Genomic DNA, 23,430 nt, shown 5'->3' on the forward strand with positions numbered 1-23,430 from the left:
GTCTGAGGTTCAGGCATAGCGAGAGAGCAAGAGAGCGAGAGAGAGAGCGCGCGCATTGGCTAAAGAGCGCCAGCGTAAGAGCGCAGCTGAGCTTGTGTCTCTTATGCAGCTGTTCCAATTCCAAATTGTTGCGCAGCCGTTACATTTTGAAAATAAAATAATGGGATTTGTTTGCCTTTGCATTTGTTTACGCCAATATATCGAATTTATTATTTAACACGAATTAAATTAAATACAATTTATTTTCATTTAATTTTCCTTTTATTGTCATCATTCAAAATAAGACATTTAATCTATTATTATGCATTACAAATTTTTAATTTCAGGTCTAATCATCATTATCGACGATTTAAATTGCTCATTATCCCATACAATGCCCTTCATCGATTTTCTACAATCGAGTTGCTTATTAACTTGGCCATTTAAATTGCTAAATGGCTGCACAAACGGCGCATTATGCCACCAACCACCGCCAAACTCTTTGGCACAGTTGCCCCAATAATGATTATCATTATCTCTATCATAGGTTGTAAACTTTATGCATCGGTTAGTCATAACTGAATCATCTAGAGTGCAATACATTTTGCCATAAATTAAATGGCTTAATTCAAAGCCTTGTTGCTCACTGCCAATTGTAAAATTTGAATAGTAAGCTGTTTTTGTTGCATACTTAAAGTTTTGTAGATAAATATATAGCTCATGAGGCTGCGCTTGAGTCATCTTGTGTATTTTCTGCAAGCCCAAGAAAAATTCGCCTCTCAAGTCACCAAAGCCATCGCGATATTCCTGCCAGCTGCGATCGAAGCTCACTCTGCCATCCAAACGTCGCTGTATGATCGTCCAGCCATCACCTTCCAAACGAGACTCGCAGGGCGCAAAGAAGGGCTCAATGCCTGGTACTGTTAGCAGCTCCAACTCATTGCCATGGCAACTGGAGGCGTTCGAACTGCCATTTGCATAGTTAAAAGCCACCAGGCACACTAGCCAAAATATTAATTTCATTGTAAACTATTTAACTATAACTTTTTATTCCGTGCTTTTAATTAACGTGTCAAGCTCTCAAGTGCTGAACTAAAACTGAACATGGCAGCAAATGTTATAGGCTTATATATGAGTAAGATTTTGTTATCAAAGTGATCACCAAAAAAGAAACAAACATCAGACTAAATTTGAACACATGCGCCTTTAATAAATCAAAGTGTATTAAAGTTGACTACCGTTTTTTACTACTCAATATACCAAAGTGTGTGTGTATTCCAAGAAAATTGTTTCTTCTCTTATATATTTGTTATTTGTTTGTTTTTCAAGCTAATCTTATCTGATCGCTGCACACTTTGCAATTAACGTGCGATTTTTTGGAAGCTCACCTGTTCATTTTATTTTATGATATGCACTTACGACTTAAAATAAAGTGCATTTTTGAAGTCGGGTGCAGCAGTTATTGTTGCGCAACTTTTGTTTCTACAGCTTGTTTATTGCTTAAGTGATTTATGAATGCGAATTAAACGACAATTGTAATACTATAAATAATAATAAATAATAATTTTATCAGCAGCAAACACATGAACTGCTTTGTTTTTATTGAGCGAATCAGAGCTCAACTCAAACTCAAAGTAAAAACTACAACTTCAACTGCAACTTAAATTCAAAGCAATGCCAGCAACGCCATCAGATTCAGGCTGCGCATCATTAGCCCAAAGGCAAAACTGCTGACTAGTGCAGAGCACACTCAAACCCAGTCCAATTCAATGGCAAGCCGTGTGTTCTATTGAGCCAGGACCAAAGTTTTTTCAATCTCTGCACCGCTCGCTCGCTCTGTCGCTCTCTCTCTCTCTCTCTCTCTCTTTCTCGCTTTCGTTTTGTTGCACATGGCATTGGCAATTTGGGCAGAGGCGGGCTCATTGACAGTCATAACGCTGAAACGTTGAGGAACTTGAACTAATTTGTGAGCAATTTGTGAAAAGAAAGGCGCTGGCGACACCAAAGCCATGCAGAGACAGAGACAGCGACAGAAGAGAGAGTGAGAGCGAGCGACTTGTGGAGAAAAGCAATTGCAGTTTTACTTAAGCGTAAAAGTTTTGCTGCCAGGTTGCAAGTGCTCGCTAATTTTGCCACTTCTTAGACACTCAAGAGCACTCTTTGCCGCACTGTCTACGTGTGTCCTTGTTGCATGAAGCTTGTGGCAGCGACAACAGCAAGCGGCACAGCAAATGAAGTAAACTGAAATTGATTGCGTCAACTTTTTCGATACGCACACAGTTCTCTCTTTCGCTCGCTCGTCGCTTTGTGTCGCTTTTGTTTCAAGTTTTTTGTTTGCAAATTGCATAAATTTGATTATCGAATTTCGTACTACTACGAGTTGTATATTCTATAGGTGCTACGTGTTTGCAGCATCTTTTGGCCTTTTGTCAGTCGCTTAGGCCAAAGCTGAAGCTGAAATTCGTTTAAGCCAAGGCAATTCGGCCTAATTGCCGTCTCTATGTCGTATTCATGAACTGATTGAATCTCTCTGCCACACACACACACAGACAGACAGAGCCCAGCTAGTCCAGGCTTTATTATTTAACATTTCAATTACTGAGCTCAGAGAGCTGCAGCAGCAGCAGCAGCAGCAATTCAAAATCAAATTTGTACTCCTGGCTTATTTTGCCAGATCAGAGACAATGGCCAAATGCTCGACTTTCTCAGCAATAGCTGCCGACGAACGTTGTCATCAACGGATTTACTTCACTCTAAGCTATTTAGCATGTAAATGTGCGTCTTTCTCCCTATCTGTGTGTGTGTGTGTGTGCGTAACTGTAACTCTGCTAGTTCAAATAGACATAGTTGACAGTCACAGCTATTTTGCATACAAATTACTTTTCTTTATGTTTTCGCACTGTCTAGAAAATAATTTAAATGTTTCATTTGATTAGCACTACACATACATGTGTGTACGTGTACATGTGTGTGTGTTAGCTATAAACAACTTATTTAACAAGTTTGTTACAGTATTAGTTAATTCTTTTTGATATTTTCACGCTACAAAATGAGACACAAATCAAAAGTCTCTTGTCTGCGTTTGTATCACTTCTAAGCGTTACAAATTTACACACACATATATATGAACACGCACACATAAGCGAAGAAGTCGGTCATTGGGCTTGCCACATTTTGTTTCAGCTCTTAAATGCTAAAAAAAAAATGCGCAAAGCTTGACACACACACACACAAAAGTTGATATGCATATGCATATGTATTGGTGGCACAGGCGACATTTTTGTCAACTAAGCAGTCGATTGCATTTGTTTTGAACTTAAAATATAAACTTTTTTATATGAGCACATTTTTATTATAATATTATGTTATTAGCATACGCAAAATAAAATTTGCTTTAATAATTATATGAATAAAAATAATTGACCAATAATAACACTAAACATTACATAATTATTCTAAATGTTGTATTTATATACAAAACTGTACATAAAATGATTATTAAGCGAATAAATTCTATTAGTCTAATTATAGCAGAGAAGAGTTCGATTATACATATAAGAAATTTCAGCTTGCATTAAAACGTTTCCAATTTTTCATAGTCCAAACTCCATAACAAGTCCTTAATATAGATAAATTGTTAGCGTTTTATAAAATAAAATAAAATAAAATAAAATGAAATATATGAGAAATATACAGCTTGCATTAAAACATATTGAAATATGTTTACAGTTTTACAATTTTTATACAAATTTTACATATTTCTGTGCAAAGTGGCATGACAATAATTTTAATTTTGTAAGCTGAGTTAAAAAAAAATAACAGATACCCTGATATAGCAAACAGTTCACTTTAACTAAAAAAAAATGATTGTATAAATTAATTATTAAGCTAAATTGTAGCTTGCAAATTTAAATGCACGTTGCTCAGCCTCAATTTGAGTTTACTGCTTACTCAGTCTGAGCCTAAATGAAACTAACTACGATCCTTAAGCTCAGATGCTCACTTAAACTAAATAAATATAATTACATTTAAAGCCAAGCACTTTTAATGGACTTGCCACTTCAAAAACATTATTTGGTGAATTTTTTGAATTTTTTTAAGCTTAATAGAAATGCTTTTGAAACTTTTGTTGTGTGTTTCATTACTGTTGCCTATGTATTATGTTTATATGCAAAGTCATTTCACGCTGGCGTGTAATGATTACAGACATGTTATTACTTGACACACACACACGCACAAGACTTGAAGAGAGCAGTAAGAACAATGCATTGCATATATGTTACATATATTATTTTCAGCTGCAATTATCGTTGAGTTTATAATGTGCAAATGCATGTTGACAGACAAAAGCGAAGGGGAGACGTAAAATTGCCATAAAAATAACATTAGATGCCCGTTGGGATTTGCTCAACTGGCAACTTGACTGTTTGCAGATCTTTTATGTGTTATGATTGTTTGTTTGTTTGATTTGCCGTTGATACTTTGTTGCCAACAGTGCGTGTGTGTGTGTGTGTGTTTATTGCTCATTGTCTGGCATTTATTATACGCGCCAGTGCTCTAATCAATGTGACCAACTGATTAATGTAGCAGCCTGTCGCTTGGGCTATGGCTTCAGCTTTAGCTTTAGCTTTAGCTTCAGCGCTATTTATAAGCCTGTGGTGTGGCCTACCAATGCATTTGACTTCAGAATGAATAATTAAGCGGTTTGCTGGCATTCGTCAGCTCGTCTGCTCACACATCAAACCGCATGGCTCAGCTGTGTGCGCAAGCCGCAGCGTCTTTAATTTCAGTCTTGGCTGCTTGGCTTTTTATAATAATCATTTTTGGTTGAGCATTGCGCATACGCCGCATTAGACGCTGCCATCTAATTTATAGCATATATTATTGCTACGCCTACACCTCAGTTAGGCTTTCGTCACGTGCACTCAGTTGTAGACATAAAACGCAAACAGGCCAGGCCAGGCCAGGCCAGAGAGCATTTCGTCTTTTGCTATTTGCGTGTATTTTTAATTTATTTGCATTTACTCATTGAAATGCTGCACAAATACACAAAACATTCGGCAACGTGCCACAGGCAGCACCAAAAATACATAAATGACAATTTATGTGCGCACTCAACGCATGCCTGTCAAAGTATCTACGTATCTATGAGTTTGCGTGTGTGTGTGTGTGTGTGTGGCACCCCTAACATAAAAAGGCAAATAATAAAAATATTAAACGAATTTCAACATGCAATTTTTAGCTACCCACACACACACAGACTGCTGCCCATCATAAATTCTCGTTATACAATTTAAAAAACATTTGGCTAAACACGCATTTCCGTTGGCGTTGGCATAAATTTACTACACCCACTGCCCAATGGCCAATGGTCGCTCTCTCTCTCTCTGCCTCTTGCTCTTTCGCACATTCGCACACGGCTAAAAAATTGTCAAAAAGTTTGTGATGAATGCGTATCGAAATGTTATAAACGCATAAATGAAAATATATTTGCAGCCATTTTCGGACGTTTGTTTTTATGGCATAATACGAATCACACATCAGCAAAAGCTACAAATAAATATATGTATATATATGCATATAAATTTTTTAACAAGCTATAAGTGCTTTAAGTTAATTTGCCGCATAGCTGCGAGTAATATGGCTAATGAATTTGATCAAGTAGCGCACTTTTATTAGAGAGCGCGCTTTAGTTATTACTTTAACTTTAACTGCACACACACTAACTGCGCCCATTTTATTGACAGGCAACTGTCATTCAGGCAACTGCTGTTCACACCTACAACACTCACTATATTGGGGGCTTAAGTAAAACCTTTTGGCTTGGACAGCAGCTTGCTCATTGAACCACAAAATTAGTGTGAGTTAATTTGCAGCCATCATCAACACTCCAAAACACGTGTCGGGCATCACACACACACACACACACACACACATACATGTGTGCGTCAAAACGGACAACGTGCGTTGAGCCTTGAAAATTTATTAACACATGCCAATCATAAATCGCAATTTCATTCAAACAAAAGTCAGTCAGCGCACAAAAAAAGCTTCAAAGCAAAAATAGCCTGACGCTTGTTCCAAGCAACGTAAACTCAAATGTAATATAAAACATAAATGTGTAAAGAGAAAATACGCGTGGGAAATGGAAATGAAAGCAACTGTGCGCTGTCTATTGTTGTAGCTAGTAGCTCAAAATTACAGTCACGTTTTCGATTATGAAAAATTTTATTTGCTTTTGGCGCAGCCTTAACACATAGACTTTTGGTGCTTGATTATGCACACATACATATATAATAACAGTAAACACATAAAAATAGTATCAGCTAGTTGCTGACTGCAAACTTGCAGCATGCGCTGCGTATGCGTAATAAAATCAAAAGCTCTAAGCCTGCGGCTTAAGCAGTTAATTGATTTTGTTCTTCAGTGAAGACTGCAGCGTATTATGCTCGCTCTCTTTCTCTTTCTAGCGCTGCGGCTTTTGTGCAACAGAGCGCGGCATTAGCTAAGCTGGACGACACTGAAGCTGAACTGCTTAACTTTCATGCAATTTGCAGCAAAAGTAAACTACTTTTAGCTAAACGTAGAGCAGCCCACATTGCTAGCATAAATCTAAGAGAGAGAGAGAGAGAGAGAGAGAGAGCAGCGAACAAACGACAAACAATTTTATTGTGCTGGGCGTGGTTGGCAAGCGACGGGGGGGAATGAGACACCCATGTGCATGCACAATGCGATATGAGTGAGGTTAGTGGCCAGCAACTACGAAAATTGCAAAAGGATATGACTTTCCCATACACACACACACACAGAGACACACTCATATGTATGTGTGTATCTATGGCATGCGGTTGCAGTTTTATGCGTTGGCATGGCTGCTGCCACAGCCACGCCCAACAAAACGAGCTAAAACCCACAAACGCCCACTGTCACACATTGGGCAAAGCCAAGAGTGGAATGCCAGGCAGTTAGTTTAAGTGGGCGTCGGCTGGGGGGTGGTCAGCGGTAAACGGAGAGCAGAGCACAGCTTGATCCTTTTTTATCTTCTATTTGATTTTCATTTTTAATACGAAAATAAGTTTAGCTTAAAATTGAATTATTTGATTTATTTTGCTGGCAAGCTTCTCTCTCTCTCTCTCATACACTTTATCGCACTCACTTGCTGTGTGTGTGTGTGTGTAAAAAGTTTTCTTATTTTGTGCAGCAGCATAGAGTGCTTGGCCATTTTGTCTGCGCTTTTGACTTTGAGCATAATTTAATCGGATATTTGTTGCTGCTGCTGCTGCTACTGCTGGCTGCCATTTTATTATTTAAGTTTATTTTGGCCAAACCAAACTTTTTGTTATAGATTTTTACAGTTGCCAAATTCACTGGCATGCCAAACTAAATGAAATTAAATATTAAATCACATTTACGCACAACACACAACAATTCTTAGGCTACTATATACAGCCAATTTAAAGCTCGAACAGCAAAAAAAATACAAAAGATTGTAATCATCTTAATTAGTTTACGCTTGCTTTGTAGCATTTGATTTTGAACAACAATGAAAATATTTCAGTTGAATGAAAAAAATGTACGACAGCAATTGCAACTTTTTGCTGCAACTGCTTGTGTGTTTGTTAACCAAATTGAATTTATGACCTGTGGCGTTGCACACACACACACAGACAGACACACACACACACACATATATACATATATGTATGCTTTATACGTGACTGTTGGGCAGTCAGTTTTTGACTTGGGACATTGTTAAATTTTTGTTGCTTAATAGACAAGGTGTTGCCAACAGTCTTTCTCTTTCACTCTCTCTTTCTCTCTCTCTCTTTTAATATGCAATGTAATGGAGTTTTTTGTCTGTCCAAATGTCACAAGCAAACTATGGCTAGAGCAAATTGCATTAGCAAAAAGATTTATTATGCTGCTAACAGGCTTAAGCCTGGACATCCTTGTATTATCTATTTATACAAATTGTGCTGGGCTCAGCAATTAAGAAAAGCACTGCAAACTAGAGTTGTGAATCTTAGTTCAATTGAGGGATTCAGCAGCTCAGTTGTCGCTGACCGAATTAATCAGCTATATAGTTCGGAAGTCAGTTGAGTTAGTTCGGTAGTTAGTTCAGTAGTCAGGTCAGTAGTCAGTTCAGTAGTCAGCTCAGTAGTCAGTTCAGTAGTCAGTTCAGTAGTCAGTTCAGTAGTCAGCTTAGTAGTTCAGTTCAGTAGTTAGTTGCTCAGTCCCAAGCTCGTTCCTTTTTATTTCTTCATTCAAACACGATCGTTTTATGAATGAATTCTTATTTTTTTATTCAGCAAGAACAGAACAACTGAGTAAGAGACTATTGAACAACTGATCAACTGAACAATAAATACGAACGCAGTTCATTTGTTCACTTTGAGTGAGCAGTAGTTCAATCGAACTATATTCTGAACAACTTAACTGCATTCATAACACATATAAAACACTTGATAACAATCATCTGAACATTTGCATATATATTAAGCAACTTTTATTATTTTTGCACTGTCTTTCAAATTTGTACAGTTGTCAGCTTAATGAAGCTGAGACTGGCCATCAATAGAGGTTTGGTTGGCCCTGCCTGCCAGTCTGAGAGTATCCATAACCATATTGTCTATATGCATAATTTCACATCAATGTATGCCAGAGAGAGCCTCGAGGCAGGCCCTTGGCATAAACTGCTGCCAAGCCATTTACCATTTGTATGCATTTACCCAACTGAGCTTGCCTCAGGCTGAGGCACGTATTGGAGTCTTTGTCTCCAGCAGCAGCAGCAGCAGCAATAGCAGCAACTTGGCTGCATATGCGTTGAGCTCATTGTTGATTTCAACACAATTTAGTGTCATATGCAGCTGCATAATGTTGCTGTTGCTGTTGTGCAGTTGCTGCTGTTGCTGCTGTTGCTGCTGCCGCTGCTGCTTGCAACCAGAAGTAGAGCTTTGGCTAAATACCTGCACACAGGTCATACCAGCGCGCTGCCTCGTTGCTACGACCTACGCTAGTAGTAGCTTAAAGCAAACAAGCGGCAGCATATGCACACTCACACACACACAACCACACACATGCATTTTATACATATGCATTGCATACACTTTAGCTAGCTGTATGGAAAACAAAATGAGTTGCATGTTGATTAAGTCACCTGTACACACTTTTGCACAAGCAAACACGCCCACACACACACAAATACACACACACTGGGACACACACACACATGTTTATGAAACTGCTGAGAGCAAGTGGAAGCTTTTCGGCTTTGCCTGGGAACTTGAATTGTTGCTTTTTATGCAGCTGCAGCTTCAGTTCGAGTTGCTCTTGCTACTTGCCTGCTAAAAATTGCTTCATTAAGTGTTTCTTGTTAGCTGTCTGTTGCTCTGTATTAGTAACGCTTTTATGCAAATGTCCTTCGACTGTGCTCAAGTCCTTCACAGAATGAAGCATGCAAGTGGCTTGCATTCAAATTCAAAGGGAGCGAGAGCCAACGCAATTTGACACTCGACTAGAAAATATGCCGTGCTCTAAGCCGAACTTATGTCAGCTGAGTAGACTATACTGCTATACTATACATGTGTGCGTGTGTGGCAAATTAGTTATGTGTGCAAGGCTCAAGTTGTAATAAATTGACATATAATCAAATTCATAATGTCGTTGTCGAACTTAAAACATGAGCAGCATACAAAACGAAAGCTGCGCTGCGTGCATTTGATATAAGCGTAGATTAGCGCAGTGAGTCTTATAGTTAGTTAGTTATATTAAGACTTGCAATAGTTAACAAAGTTACCATATTCAGTAATAACTTAATTCAGCTCAATTTCAAACTTATTACATATTTTAACTATAAATATTTAAGCTAAAAGAAACAAGCGGCTTTAGTAAATTTCACTTAGAGTTAAGAAAAGTAGTTCTTCAATTAATAATATAACTTTTTTAACTATTAATAATTAACACTAACCTAGACCTGATTGGGTTTTTGGGTTTTCCCAAATCCTTGCCACGAATGTTGGGTCTGTTTAACACTCCCAATCTATAAGTTTAGATCTAAAAACAAATACTTTTTTAAATCATTTTCAAATTTTATTTTAAATATTGTTTGTAATCCTTTTCTTTGATCGTCGACTGTCCATAGTTGGCATTAAATAAATAAATAAATAAAATTAATTTCTATATTAAAATACATAATTGCGATTTAGTTTATTACAACTTCATTTAGTGCTTTATACTTCATTTAGTGCAGCAACAAATTCGATTAAGACTATTTATTTAAAATATTCCGCTAAGAATAGTGTAAACATATCTTATGCATTCTTCAATTTACGATATATTCAAATCAAAATACATTATTGCATTTAGTGCTTCAGTTCATACCTTTGGTTAATTTCTTCAACCCTTCATAATATATGCCCAAATATTTTGTTTACCCTATTTATTTATTTACGAAATGTTAATAGAAATATGTGCTCTGTTTGTTAATTAAAATGTAGCAGCTGTGTTTGTTGGAATTTTCAGGGCTGGCGCGTCTAATTGTCTCCATTTGAGCAGCCGCAGCGTTTCAATTAGACTGCCACGCGTATGCCTTGTACTAGGCGTTGTCGCTCGCTGGCGCATATATGCAAATTTTTAAGCTATTTTACAGAAAATTATGCCGTCAACGCGCAGCTAATAAAGCGCGCAACGCAACGCGGCAGCGTCTGACTGATGAAGCAGTCAACCATCAGCAGCAGCAGCAGCAGCAGTCATAATTTATGTTGTGGCAAACCGACAGGCAGTCAGCAGTTACCAGCCAATCAGCCAGCTGCCGGTTACCTTTATAACAAGCCAGGCGGCAGTCAGCGAGGCAGCCAGTCAGGCAACCAGGCAGGCAGTTGCTGTTTATATAGCTTATTTAATATGTGCACGGTTGCCTGGATAACAGTCATTGCGGCAGGCAGTCAGTCCAACAAACTGTCGCTGCTGTCGCGCCAGTGTCCTGGCAGCTTTAACAATGCCTGTTCATTGAGTTATGCTGCTCATTTCGGGATGGGTGGGGGTTGCGTAACAATGAGCTCATTGCGCCCGCGTTCGCTTAATAGTGGCGCGTGTCAATTTTGTCCGCTGCGTTGGCATTAGCTCATTCAATGTCAGTTTAGTTTTGATGCTTGGCGTGTATTAAATTTTTGCTGCACGCTTAGCCCAAGTTAGTTTTAATTATGCTACGCTGCATGCATAACATTGCGTATACGTAACGTTTTGCTGCAGTTCATTTTTCATGCATTCAATGGGCTGTCTGGCTGGACTGGCTTTATGCACGGCCTGCTGCTGCTCGAGACAGCGGCTGCTTTTCATATAACAACAATATTTTATGCTCAGGCTGCTGTCTGGGCTCGCTTTTTATGCATTTGTGGCACTCACTGTGTCTGTCTATATGAAATATTATACAAAGCATAGCGAAGCGCCCAAATGTCTAGCGGCAAGTGTTTGCCATGCACTTGACTCAGCTCGACGTAGACACTCAACTATTTAAAGCGCTGCTTTAAGCGACAAATATGATTGAGCAGACAGACGGACGTGCTGAAAGCTGAGTCTGAGCCTAAGCTTTGTGCTGCCGATAGAATTGCAAATTGCAAACACTGCACAAATCAAAGCTCAGTTGCAATTGCAATTGACCAACAACAGCAGCAGCAGCAGCCATGGCAGCAACAACATCCGACAGCAGCAGCAAGCATCCGATTTCAAGCAGTAAAACAAACTTTGGCTTGCTTGTCTTTTGTTTTTTATTTTATATATTGCCGTCACATTCCAACGGATGCGGAAATGGAAATGGAAACCAAGCTGCCCACAGTGTTGCCAACCCCAACTTGCTTTCTATTTATTAGACTCGCTCAGTCACACATAAAGAACTTTGAAGCATTAAAAATTACACAGCCAGCAAGTTTTCGCTGCTGCGTTTATCTTTAAATTTTTTACACGAAATGGGTTTGGTTTAATTAGCTAAGCAAACAAATGATTGCAGCTGAAATAAGCGCAGGCAAAATTCCAAAAACTTTTTGCCAGTTATAGCTCAAGTTAGTTGAAGCACAAAGAGTTGTTTATGTTTTTATACACTGCAAAATAAATTAATTCAATTTAGCATTTATTTTTCAACTGTATTGCTTTCAATATGAAAAATGTATAACAATGCTCAAGAAATTCTTTTACAATTTAATTGTTGTCAAGTTATTCCTCACATGCGGCCTTCATCAATTGAAGCAGCTTTTCTCGGAAAACTTTTTGTCAAGATAAAACCCAACCCCAAGCTCAGGTGCGAAACGCCCACGTTTTCTCCATTCTCTATCCCTTTTGTAAGCGAAATGCTTGACGAAATTTGATGACAATTACCAAATAGCTACCAACTACTGCTCGTTATTTGCTTAATGCGGCAATTACGTGTGGTTAGAGCTTAAGTATCAGTCTATGCATGTGTTGTCCAGGCAACCAGCACACAATCAGCTTACACACACACACACACACACATAGAAGCTGCTATTGGAGAGATTTTTACTACAGCTACTTATTTTGTTAATGATTACCAAACATGTTGCTGGTTTTGCCTTCCCCATTGCTGCTGGCTAAATTTGCATGTCTGTTCCTGTGGCGCTATTTTTATGGCTTTTTTAATGTAGCGCACATGAAACTAAATGCACGCAAATATGCAAAAGTTTATATTTTTAGCTGACCTTGAGGCTAAATGAGCGCCAAGCAGCTGTGTGTAGTTAACAATAAAGAGCTGAAGCGTGGGCACCAAACACATGAGATAATAAAGATAAGAAATGTGAGTTATTTTGTAATAAGTATAAATAAAGAATATAGCGGAAGCATGTAAAGTTTATAAGTAGTTGGATAGAAAAATTAATCGCTTGTTTAAGCAAAACTTTAATGTACTTAAAAATAGAGATAATAAAGCCTAAATGTTCTCTAGCTCTTATGACAGTCAAAATAATATCTAATCCCATCGTAAGCTGCATATTAAGCGCTCTCTTACCAATAGAGAAGCGACGCTCTGCTTCAGCCGCAGCAGCACATAGCGCAGAGTAATTGAGCGAATGAATGGCAGCGATGATCAACGATGAGCAAAGAGCAGCTGAGAGCACAAGCTCCACTCACTTGTGTGTGAGGCTGGCGGCTCAAGCAACAAGCGAACGTGAGCGATCGAGCGCTTGTGAACGAAAATGCTCTCCAAGCATTTCAGAGCAGCAGAGGTCGGAGCGGGTAGGCAGCAAGCGAAGCCACTGACAGGTCAGTTGTGTCCAGACTGTTGACGATTAAACAAGCCGTAACGAGCGGCCAGAAAAATAATAATAATAATAATTAGTATTTAATATATATAATTATTTATTATATTTTTTTGTGAATTAATATTATTTATTTATTTTACATTAATCAACCAATTTAATGGTTATAGCTGTATAGTCTACATATTTTATTTCGTGACTTTGATGTGTTATTTCATATTTACATACACATTACTTTGCTTTATTAAATATACCTATGGATAATATGATTCAATTCTAATGGAAGACTCTTTTTTTTTTTATTAAATATAGCTGTAGACAATCCGAGATCCGTTTCTATACTTTATATAATCATTTCCAATTCCAATTTTAACATTTAATACTAAGCAATTTAACATTTGTTTTGTTTGTTTTATTTTTATTTACAGCTAAGCTACGCAACTTGTATAACCTTTTTGTGGTATAAGCTTGCTGCTGGGTAAGTCTGTCGCGTGGCATAAGTAAGACGCCAAGTAACCAAGTACCCAGTGATGTACGTCAGGACAGAAGCTCAGTGCTTAGTCCAGATCTTGATGCTGTAAAGAAATTCTACAGTTGCTTACCAAGAGCGCGTTATCATCTGTGTAGGAGGCAATGAGAGGGTTATTTGAATCTTCAATGTGGATTGGTGAAGGAAAAGGATATGTAAAGTAGACCCTAGGCTAGTTGTAGAATTAGTTAGCTGAAAATTTAGCTTTTGTCTGTCACCGGTTCTTGTACCAGTAACAATTTCGTTGCCGCAATCTGTACTTGAACAAATTGAGCACGGAGAAGTGAATACCACGAGTTTTCGTTAAGTACTGATTTTATTGTGCATAGTGCAGGGTTTATATACAAAATCTTTAGGACTAATGTTTGTTTAGGTCTAATTATTATCTGTATATACTTTACAATGGGTAGCCTTATAATCAATAGTTATTATCTCGTAGTTTTTTAGGCTAGACAGTTGTATAATAGCTTGTCTTATATCGCTTAAGTTTATGACGCATGCAGGTCAGATCATGTGGCTGGCGGTGCCTGTTTGTATAGGACTATCTGTTACCTATCTGCAGCGAACGATTTTCTGCTTGTCTCGAAATCGTACACTAGTTATAGTAGAGCAAATGCGCTAAACTAAAATATCAAGTAAAAAAAAATTTTGATAAAAATAAGTGAGCTCAACTTCCAGCCCTATTTAAAGCACATGCTAGCCCGATTTATTCATTCGCATATTTCTGTCTGCACTGCCCCCTTGTGTATTACAAGCAAAGCATTTACCATTTATCACTTGGTTTCAAAATCAGCTGCAGCTCTCTTGCTGCTTCTCTCTCTCTCCACACAGTTGCAGTGGCGTGCACTTATTTAATTTCTGTTTAACATTACGCTTAATGCATTTACACAATAACCCCAGCAATGCGTTTGCTAATGGCCTTATAATTACTGGACTCTCTACCGAAAGACATACGCACACATTACGATTGCTAAGCTAAATGGCTAGCGCAAAAAACAAAAAAACAAAAATGGAAAATGGGAAATGGTTTGGCGCAAAGTTTCATTAACTAACCCAAAAGAGAGAGCTATGGCCAAAGTGTCTGCAGCCAAAGTGTAAGCAGCTGCAAGTCAAGAGTAGAGAAAAACTTGGCGTAACTTACATAAAGCCAAATATATATGCTTGCTATCATATACATATATAAACTATGCAAAAGCAACAGCAGTAGCAGTGGCAGTAGCTCTCAACTGAACTGAGCTGAGCTGTTGAGTTTTATGTGGCAGCTTAGCGTCGTCACAGCGTCAAACTTCAAAATAAGAAAAATGGCATTGGCAAATATTTTTAGAGCATAGCGCAAAAGAAAATATGCTAAGGCGAGAGCTCGAGTGCTTAATATGCTTAAAAAGAAAAATTTATAAAAATTTACAGAACTTCTAACAACTTAAACTTATTCAAAGCAATTAAATTCGCATCAAATTTAAAGCAAGTTTAAATAATTTTAACTCTTTTACTCTCTTGAGTAAACCTTTCTCACATTTGCTTTGCATTATGTTTAATTGATTGATGTGCTTATAATTGTTGCTAATCTTACATAACCTCATACATTTCGTATAAAGCAAACTAAAGCTTAAAATAGTTTGATATAAGCGGATATGAGCTCATTATGTCAATTGCAATTTGTTACTTGCCATTTTGCATTGCCGTCTGCCAGCAGCAAAGAAATTGTTGCTTACAGCTTGTGTAAATTTATATTGCAAGCAGCTTTAAAAGGCAGCGAGCTGCAAGCAATAGCCTGGCAGTTTATAATTGAACTGTATGCTGCTGGAGCGCATCGAACGGTCTGCCGAACAAAAATAGTCCAAAATTCAACTTAATTTATCCAGCCAGCCAGCCAGGCAGCCAGTGTATCTAGCTACGAATTGACAGTTGTGACAGTCTCTGCTGCAGTTGAAGCTGTAGCAACAATAAAATGCAGCTATAAAGGCTTTGAGCTCAGCCCATAAAGCATTGGCTATTAGTGCACGTTGCGTATGCTTGATGTGCGAACATACAAAGCAGAATATAATATGCTCTATGCTTTGAATTACAAGTGCTACTATTTGAAATGTTGATCGCAGCGTATGCCGCAGTTGCATTCAACGCTTGACAAATTTCCGCTTGCGCTCTCTCTCTCTCTCGCTCTTGCCTTGCACAGCACACACAGTAAACAAGCCTTGCTTTGAGCACAATGGTCACTAACTAACTGCAGCACGCTGATTTGAATGTAATAGCTTTGGTTAGAGCAGTCGCAGCTACTGCGCTTTGAGACACGCCCATGCCAAAGGCCACTGGCTCAATTTAAATTTGCCCAAAACAGAAAAAAAAAGCAGCAACTAACGCAATCAGTTGCCAGCGCCCTGAGCCTTTGCCTCATCATGTAAGCATGCATATGTTTTGTTTTCCCGTTTCTTTTTTTTTTTTGTGGTTTTTTATGGCTACTTATTGGTTAGTACTCTGCAGGTGAGTTGGCTTTATGAGCTTGTTATTGTCCTTGGCTCTGGCTCTGGCGTTTTGTGGTACAAACACGACACGCCTTTTGTGCTGGCCATAAAGTTGCTTTTTATTGCGTTTCGTTGTGAGCCAAGACAAAAGCAGCAAAGAGTGTGAAGAGTTTGGTCAGCTCCTAATTGGTAGTTCTAAATTTCATTGTTTGGCTTTTAAGCTGCAATTGCTTGCGGTTAAAATGCTCATAAATATTGAGTGTACGAGCTTATTTATTTTTGTTGCCAGCCAGCCAGCCAAGCAGCTAGCTAGCTAGCCAATCAATAGACTGCCCAAGCATTTAAAGTACCCGTTTATGTGCTTGGCAGTTGACACAATGAGTCCCTTGGGTGGTCTCGGAATTAAGTGCCTAAGCGCTTTTAAAGCAAACGCTTAAATCGATAAGACAATTGCTTAATCAGTGCACAGCAGGGCGTATACGTAATATGCGGCGCACAGAAAGACAATTACAACCACCACAAAACAGTCGACAACTGCGAGCTGTTAATGTAAATCAATGACCTCTTATTAAAAACTTTCAACAGCCACAATTTGTCTACAGTAGTCCGAACTTTGCTGAACTTTGCAGCCACAATGGTCTTGGCTGCTGACTTCTCAGCAGGCTCTCTGTGCTATTAGCGCACAAAAGTCAACATACAGACAGCCGCACACTTCAAACAAGACCAAATAATCCGGCAAGTAAGAGAGAAAACTTCAATTTGTAGGCGGCACTTGCCGCCGCTCGATGTTGCGTTTGATTTTGAGCATGAAAAATTTACACAGCCACTTGGACCTTGCCGCACGCAAATTCTGTTTGCTCAAGTGTAATTTCTTAAGTAAAAGGTAAACACTTTTAGCGGGCCACACAAGCTCGACACAAGCTCTAAGTGTAGCCGACGTAGCGCAATGCAAATGACAGTGCTGCGAACTGGAGAGTGAAGCAGAGTGCAGGAAAAACGCAAAAGCAAACGCCTTTGCCTCAATGACAGCCTAACACACACACACACACACACCACTCAACCAAATGCCACAAGATTCAGTTACAGCGCCAAGTCACACTTGGCCACAGTCGCAGGCAGCAGCAGCAGCAGCAGCAGCAGCAGCAGCTATACTGCTATTTGCAGTTCAATTTGTGCTACGGAAATGGCAAATAAAAAATACATTTTTACTGATTCGACAACAACAACAGGAGCAACGCATGCAACGCTTAAGTGTCTACATTGTATTGCAAAATGTGTCGTAATGTGCAAGGCCATTGAAACATATTAATGATGGCGCTTTGTATGCATTTCAACAACGAACATTGCACATTGCACATTGCACTCTTTTAATGCCTTAAAATTCAATTATTCAACAACAACTCGAAATTTCTATTTTTGCAGCTGCCTCAAAATTGTTTACATTGTAAGCCAGAGTCTTGACATGGCTAAGAGCCCCAAAAATCCCAATGTAAGTTACAAGTTTATATGCAAAAATTCAATGAAATTTCAATTAACTTTGATTGACACTTTTCCAAGCTCGAGCTGTCTGCCCCTCTATGTTAGTTTGTTTTTGAGCTGACCTTAGACTTGTTTTAAAATCAAACATTTATGCAATATTCATGTCGATTATTTGAGCATGGCAAGCTTGTCATGTGAACGACTTTAAGTATATTTGCACAAATTATTTAGAATCAACAAAAAGCATATGAAAGAAATAAACTTTTAAAAAGCTGTCAAATTTATGGCAAATAAATTGAGGCTGCCTTCACACCGAAATTACAATTAGCGAAAATCAGACAATGCCTAATAATTATTCAGTCATAGTCATAACCGTTGTCCGTTGACATTGAAATTAAATAGATTAAATATGTAACAATCTTGACAAACGTATTGACTATTAAAATTAAAATTGTCATTTATTTGCAATAGCTGTTGGCCCTTTTATTATGAGCATCAGGCGTTACATTTGGCTATCAGTTGAGCTGACATTTTGCATAGACAGCAGCAATTGACAATATATAATATACATATATATATGTCGGATCTAAAATCATTGTTCTCAGTATATGACAAATAATTTGGCACGTTGATTCCTTGCTTTGCCCCGGCTATTCGCCAGGTGGCCAAAATACTCAGTGTATGACAAATAATTTGGCACGTTGATTCTTTGCTTTGTTCCGGCTATTCGCCAGGTGGCCAAAATAGTTCGAAACGGGCTTGATGCGTCAGGTTAGAAGTTTGAGAGAGTTACGCACAATACGATTGTCGTGCGTGTATTCTTGAGTCACTGCGAGAGACAGAGACGGTGAGAGGTCTTTGACAGAAACTGCAAGGTAGCATGTGAGGTGTTTGCGGCAGGAACACTCACTCTTAAGTTAGCTGCAGTGAACACAAGACTATTCGCCAAGTACAATCGGTTATATTAAATAAGGCAATTATGTCCAACAACGAGAATTGTGATAACCCGACATATACATTTAAATTATTTGTTTATACGTAAAATCTCACGAATTTTTTTAAATGAATAACAATCAAATATTTTTAAAATTTACAATTTATAGCTAACTAGCTTACATAGCTTACATATTTTAATGTTTTATATTCTTAGCGAAAACTTCATTCCGGTGCGGATGTTAAATTCGTATAAGTTCTTTATTGTTGAATAATTGGGTCGCTTGGCAAAAAACAAGTAGGATTATTAATTAGCTAGCTAACAGCTCACAACGTTATAGGCTGCACACAAAAGCAACTACATACACACACACACACACACGCACACACGTTTGCCTGCAGGCCTGCAGAGCTATTTTTTACGCTTCAAGTTCAGAGCTGAAACAAAAATTGGCACACAAATGCCAGCAATCAAAATGCAGCGCCAGCTAATGGAAAATAGCGAAAAATGCATATGGAAAAATGTGCATGAACACAAAAAACAACAACAACAAGAACAACAAAAAGAAGCGAAAACATTAGCACAAAACGAACGACAACAAGCTGGGCAAAAAGGCTTATTAAAAACGCATAAAAGAAAACGGCACGTTTACAAAGCAAACGCACACAGAAACAGCAAACTGGCACACACACACACACATACACGTACGTATGAGTGGATATATGACCCTTAATATTCAAGCCTGCATCCCACACACACACATCACCCACACACTTGGCACTCTACGCTTGAAGCAAAACCAGCTTGTATGGGGCACTCGGGCGCATAAATCCGCGCTAAATGAGTTTAACACTTGGCTTAATAGTTTGGTTTTATGAAAAGCACAAAAAAAGAGAAAGAAAAGTATGAAAAAAACAGCGGCAAGAGCGTGAAAGAGCGAGCCCAACAACAAGTGAGAAAGAGAGAACAAGAATGTTAAGCAAAACGTCATGGGAAAAAATATATTTTCCACAGCATACTTTTATGCGCAATAGAAAACTTGCAAATCGCTTTTTGTTTTCATTGCCGCCGCCACCGCCGCCTGCCAACCCCCCCAGCCAGCCAGCCAGGCAGCAGGCCAAGTAGGCGTGGCAGCAGCAAGAGGCGTGCAGGCAGGCAGGCAGGCAGCGTAGCCTTTGAGCATTTAGCTTGGCTTAGTTTGTGTGCAGTTTTGTTTTTATTTCTATTAGCAGGCAACTGATGCTGCTGCTGCGCCAACGAGGCTAAATGAAAACCAGCAGCAGCAGCAGCAGCAGCAGCATGCCCAAGCTGGCCAGCTGAGTTAAGCTTAGCTCGCGGTGGGGCATGCAGGTTGATATTTCAATGAACGAGCAAATCGCTGCGACTAAGGCAAATCGCTGTTAGTTAAATGTTGGCGCAAAAAGAAAAGCAAACGCATTTTAAATATTAAATTTGCAGACGCAACACACACACACACACATGCTTGGTTGTCTTGTAACATGTGGCATGCAGCAGTTAATATTTTACAAGCATTTTACTTTCAACATAATTACAGGTGCAGCTAGAAGTAGCTAGAAAACTATTTGCCCAACAACAAACACACACACACACAGACAGCAACAACACATGCATACATAATTTAACATAGCACTTGGACAACATTAATGTGTGTATGGGCTTTGCTGAAGCTGCAAGCGCTGAGTGCTGCGGCTGCTAGACTAAAAAGCGAGCTGGCTGCAGCTGCTGTGCATATTTTGCAGCTAATACATACATAAGTTTTCACTGCTTTTAAGAGAATTTTTTTGTCGTATAAATATATATATTTTATTGCTATGCTAAGGCTTTACCTGCGCCTTGGCTTGGGCGCACGCTCAACTTAAACTTAACAAACACATTTATAGTTTTACTTACTGCTTGAAAGTGTAAAATTCGTATTCGAAATCAAAGCTAATTCAAACATAAAACGCACCTGATAAGCAACTGCATTTAGTTTACACACTGTGCTCTTATCTTATCACTAAGAATAAAACATTAATTTGCATGTTCTTAGCTTGACATCAGCTTAAAAATATAATTAGCATGCCAGCTGTTTGATTAAAGCAAACAACATTATATTTTCGACTGTAGTTTTTAGTGGCAAAGTTGCGAAAGCCCCGTCAGGCATTAAAAATATAACATCAACAATTTAACTATGTTTGAGTAGCTTGCGCAAATTGTCTCCATTTCCCACGCTTTACTCTCGCTGTATGTGTGTCTGTGTGTGTTAAATCTTAACAGCCAACAATTAAGTCGCATAATAACGAACGTTTTGCGTAAATTTAAAAAGTTTTTAATGCCACACACTTGCGGGCTTTTTTAACTTCCATTCACTGTCAGATAAGCGGCTTGCAAAAGTTTCTTCCACACACACACACACATACGCATACACATACAGTTATCCAAACTGCAAGTACAACTACCATAACTATATAATAAATGAAGTACAAGACAAGCACACACAGCAACCAAAAACTATAGCAACAATTAATTTGTGTAAACGCATCGCTGCTTGACTTTCCGCCTCGAAGCCAACTGAATGCCATAAAAACGTGACTAGTCTCTATCTTTATTACCAAATCACAAAACACTTGAATTACTACAAAATAACCAAGTCAACTCAGCTGTGTGCTTTATATTTATATTAGCTTTAGTTTTAGTTCAGCGCGTCTTGCTGCTTTAGCTGCAAAAAATTCGCCTTGTTTGCCTTACGATCCGTCTTACCATTAGGCAGACGTTTCAGATCGTCCACAATGATAGCTCCAGCATGTAAGTGCAAATGCTTGGCCCTCTCATGCTGCTGCACATAACCGACAACATCCTGAGCAGTTATTTGTGCACCAGACATTTTGACAACGACTGCGGCAGCTTCATCGCCGTACTCATCACTGAAAATGCCAAAGGCACAGACATCTGCAACGCCTGGCATTTTGGCTATAATATCCTCAATTTCTCGTGGATAATACTTAAAGTTGATATACTTCAACATTTCCTTCTTGCGATCTACAAGATACAGAAATCCATCGTCATCTACATAGCCCAAGTCACCAGAGTGAAACCATAAATCCTTGTCCTGCATCTTGCTAGTCTCTGCTGGATCACCATAATAGCCAGCCCAGTATTGTTTACTCCTATGACATACCTCACCCACTTCATTTGCTCCTAGAGCCTTTCCATGCTCATTGATTATTTTTAACTGAAAACCAGGAGTGACTCGACCCACTGCATTTGTCTTCTCATCAAAATAAAAGTTAATGCATCCATATCCAGTAATCTCTGACATGCTGTAAAGAAAGTTCATAGCTCCTTTCTGCACTTTGCTTCGGAACTGTTTCTGATTCTCTACGGAGCAGGGCCCACCTCCATAAAGTATTCTACGCAAGCTACTCAGATCTGTCTTCTCGAATTCCTCACAGTTCACCAGTTGAGCCAACTGTCCACTAGCAAACAGACACCAAGTAACTTTGTACTTTTCAAGAAAACTCAGCACATGGGCGCGATCAAAATCAGCGTCTGCTATAACTGACATTGCGCCGAAAGCTCCACCAATAATAGATCGCATAAGTCCGCTCATCCAATCAAATGTGCTGTTTGTAAACATTATGTCATCCGATGTTACAGCGCTGTATCAAAATATATAATGATTTAAATGAATTAACTAAAGATTTTAAGCTTACAAGCACTCATTGAAATATCCGTGCGTATTGCGTGCAGTAACAGCTTTAGGTAATCCTGTAGATCCGGAAGAGGACAATATAGCCAATGTTTGATCATTGCCATTTTCCAAGCGTGCTGGTGAAAAATTCTCTTCAATGGGCGTTCTTAGCAGCTCCTCAATTCTAATAGAGCCCTCTGGGTAATTACGCATTGTTATGATCTTAACTTGCAGCTGCTCAGTGGCCGCTTTTATTTTCTCGTACTCATCTCCATCGCAGAAAATAATTCGAGGCCTGGTTATAGCAAAGAGTTTTTCAATTGTAGTTTGTTGACCTTTCCAGTTCAGGGCATGATATGCAATTCCATTAAAAAAACAAGCATAAACCACAGAACATATGTGCGTAGTATTTCTAGCTGCGATTCCAACAATATCCGTTTGTTTTAATCCCAAGCTTCTCAAATAGCTGGCAATTCGCATGGAATTTGATAGTAGCTCCTCATGAGTGAGCACTGTACCTTCAGTGGCAGATATCTGTTGAAATAAAATGTTTTATACCTCACTGGAATGCTATACAATTAATTAATTTGAATACCTGTGCAATTTTCTTTGGATGCTGCTGCAGCACTTCAAAAATTATCTGTCCAACGGAATCATCTTTTGGAAATAATAGTGGAGCCTGCTTGCTGCTCCAAATATTTTGTGCTGAATCATAGCTGACTTCTGGTTTGTACATTTCGCTTTCAGCTCACCTCAATTACTAACGTGCAACAAATTTGGTTACGCATTTTATACAATTGTTTTGGATTATGTGTGATAATTATGATTTAAGATTTTATGATTATGATTAGATTATGACATTAATGTTGGTCGCAGACGACACACGCAATCACGTACACTGCTTATGTTATATCTAATTATTATATCGGATCTTTAAAAACCGGGACTATATACATACCAAATTTGAACTCTCTTCCATTATAGTCCCTGAATTCTTATAGCTCCCGTTGCTGGAGAGGAAGTCAGTCAGACGAACACGGGTGTACTCAGTTGGGCTTGCTGATCGAAAATATAGAATACAGGGTCTGTCACGCCCT

General features: G+C 38.7%; 1 protein-coding gene across 1 annotated transcript; it reads right to left on the reverse strand.

Moving 5' to 3' along the window:
- Window positions 1-602: 602 nt before the first annotated feature.
- LOC108595272 (4-coumarate--CoA ligase 1) lies at window positions 603-22,546 on the reverse strand. The gene is made up of 4 exons (XM_017980488.1): window positions 22,356-22,546; window positions 21,403-22,301; window positions 768-980; window positions 603-625 (listed from the first exon to the last, which is right to left on the reverse strand). Exons 1-4 carry the CDS (start codon window positions 22,544-22,546, stop codon window positions 603-605), a joined length of 1,326 nt encoding a protein of 441 aa, XP_017835977.1.
- Window positions 22,547-23,430: the final 884 nt, after the last annotated feature.

The sequence above is a fragment of the Drosophila busckii genome, chromosome 2L, assembly GCF_011750605.1.
Source record: "Drosophila busckii strain San Diego stock center, stock number 13000-0081.31 chromosome 2L, ASM1175060v1, whole genome shotgun sequence".
Classification (NCBI taxonomy): domain Eukaryota; kingdom Metazoa; phylum Arthropoda; class Insecta; order Diptera; family Drosophilidae; genus Drosophila; species Drosophila busckii.

Excerpts from the sequence above, each read along its gene's own strand:
- LOC108595272 (XM_017980488.1), bottom strand. The coding sequence starts at position 22,546 with ATGCGTAATTACCCAGAGGGCTCTATTAGAATTGAGGAGCTGCTAAGA. Across the intron at positions 981-21,402 it reads TCTGAAACGTCTGCCTAATG|TGTGCCTGGTGGCTTTTAAC; the intron begins GTAAGACGGATC and ends TATTTTGGCTAG. Across the intron at positions 626-767 it reads GGAATATCGCGATGGCTTTG|TGAGCAACAAGGCTTTGAAT; the intron begins GTGACTTGAGAG and ends TACAATTGGCAG.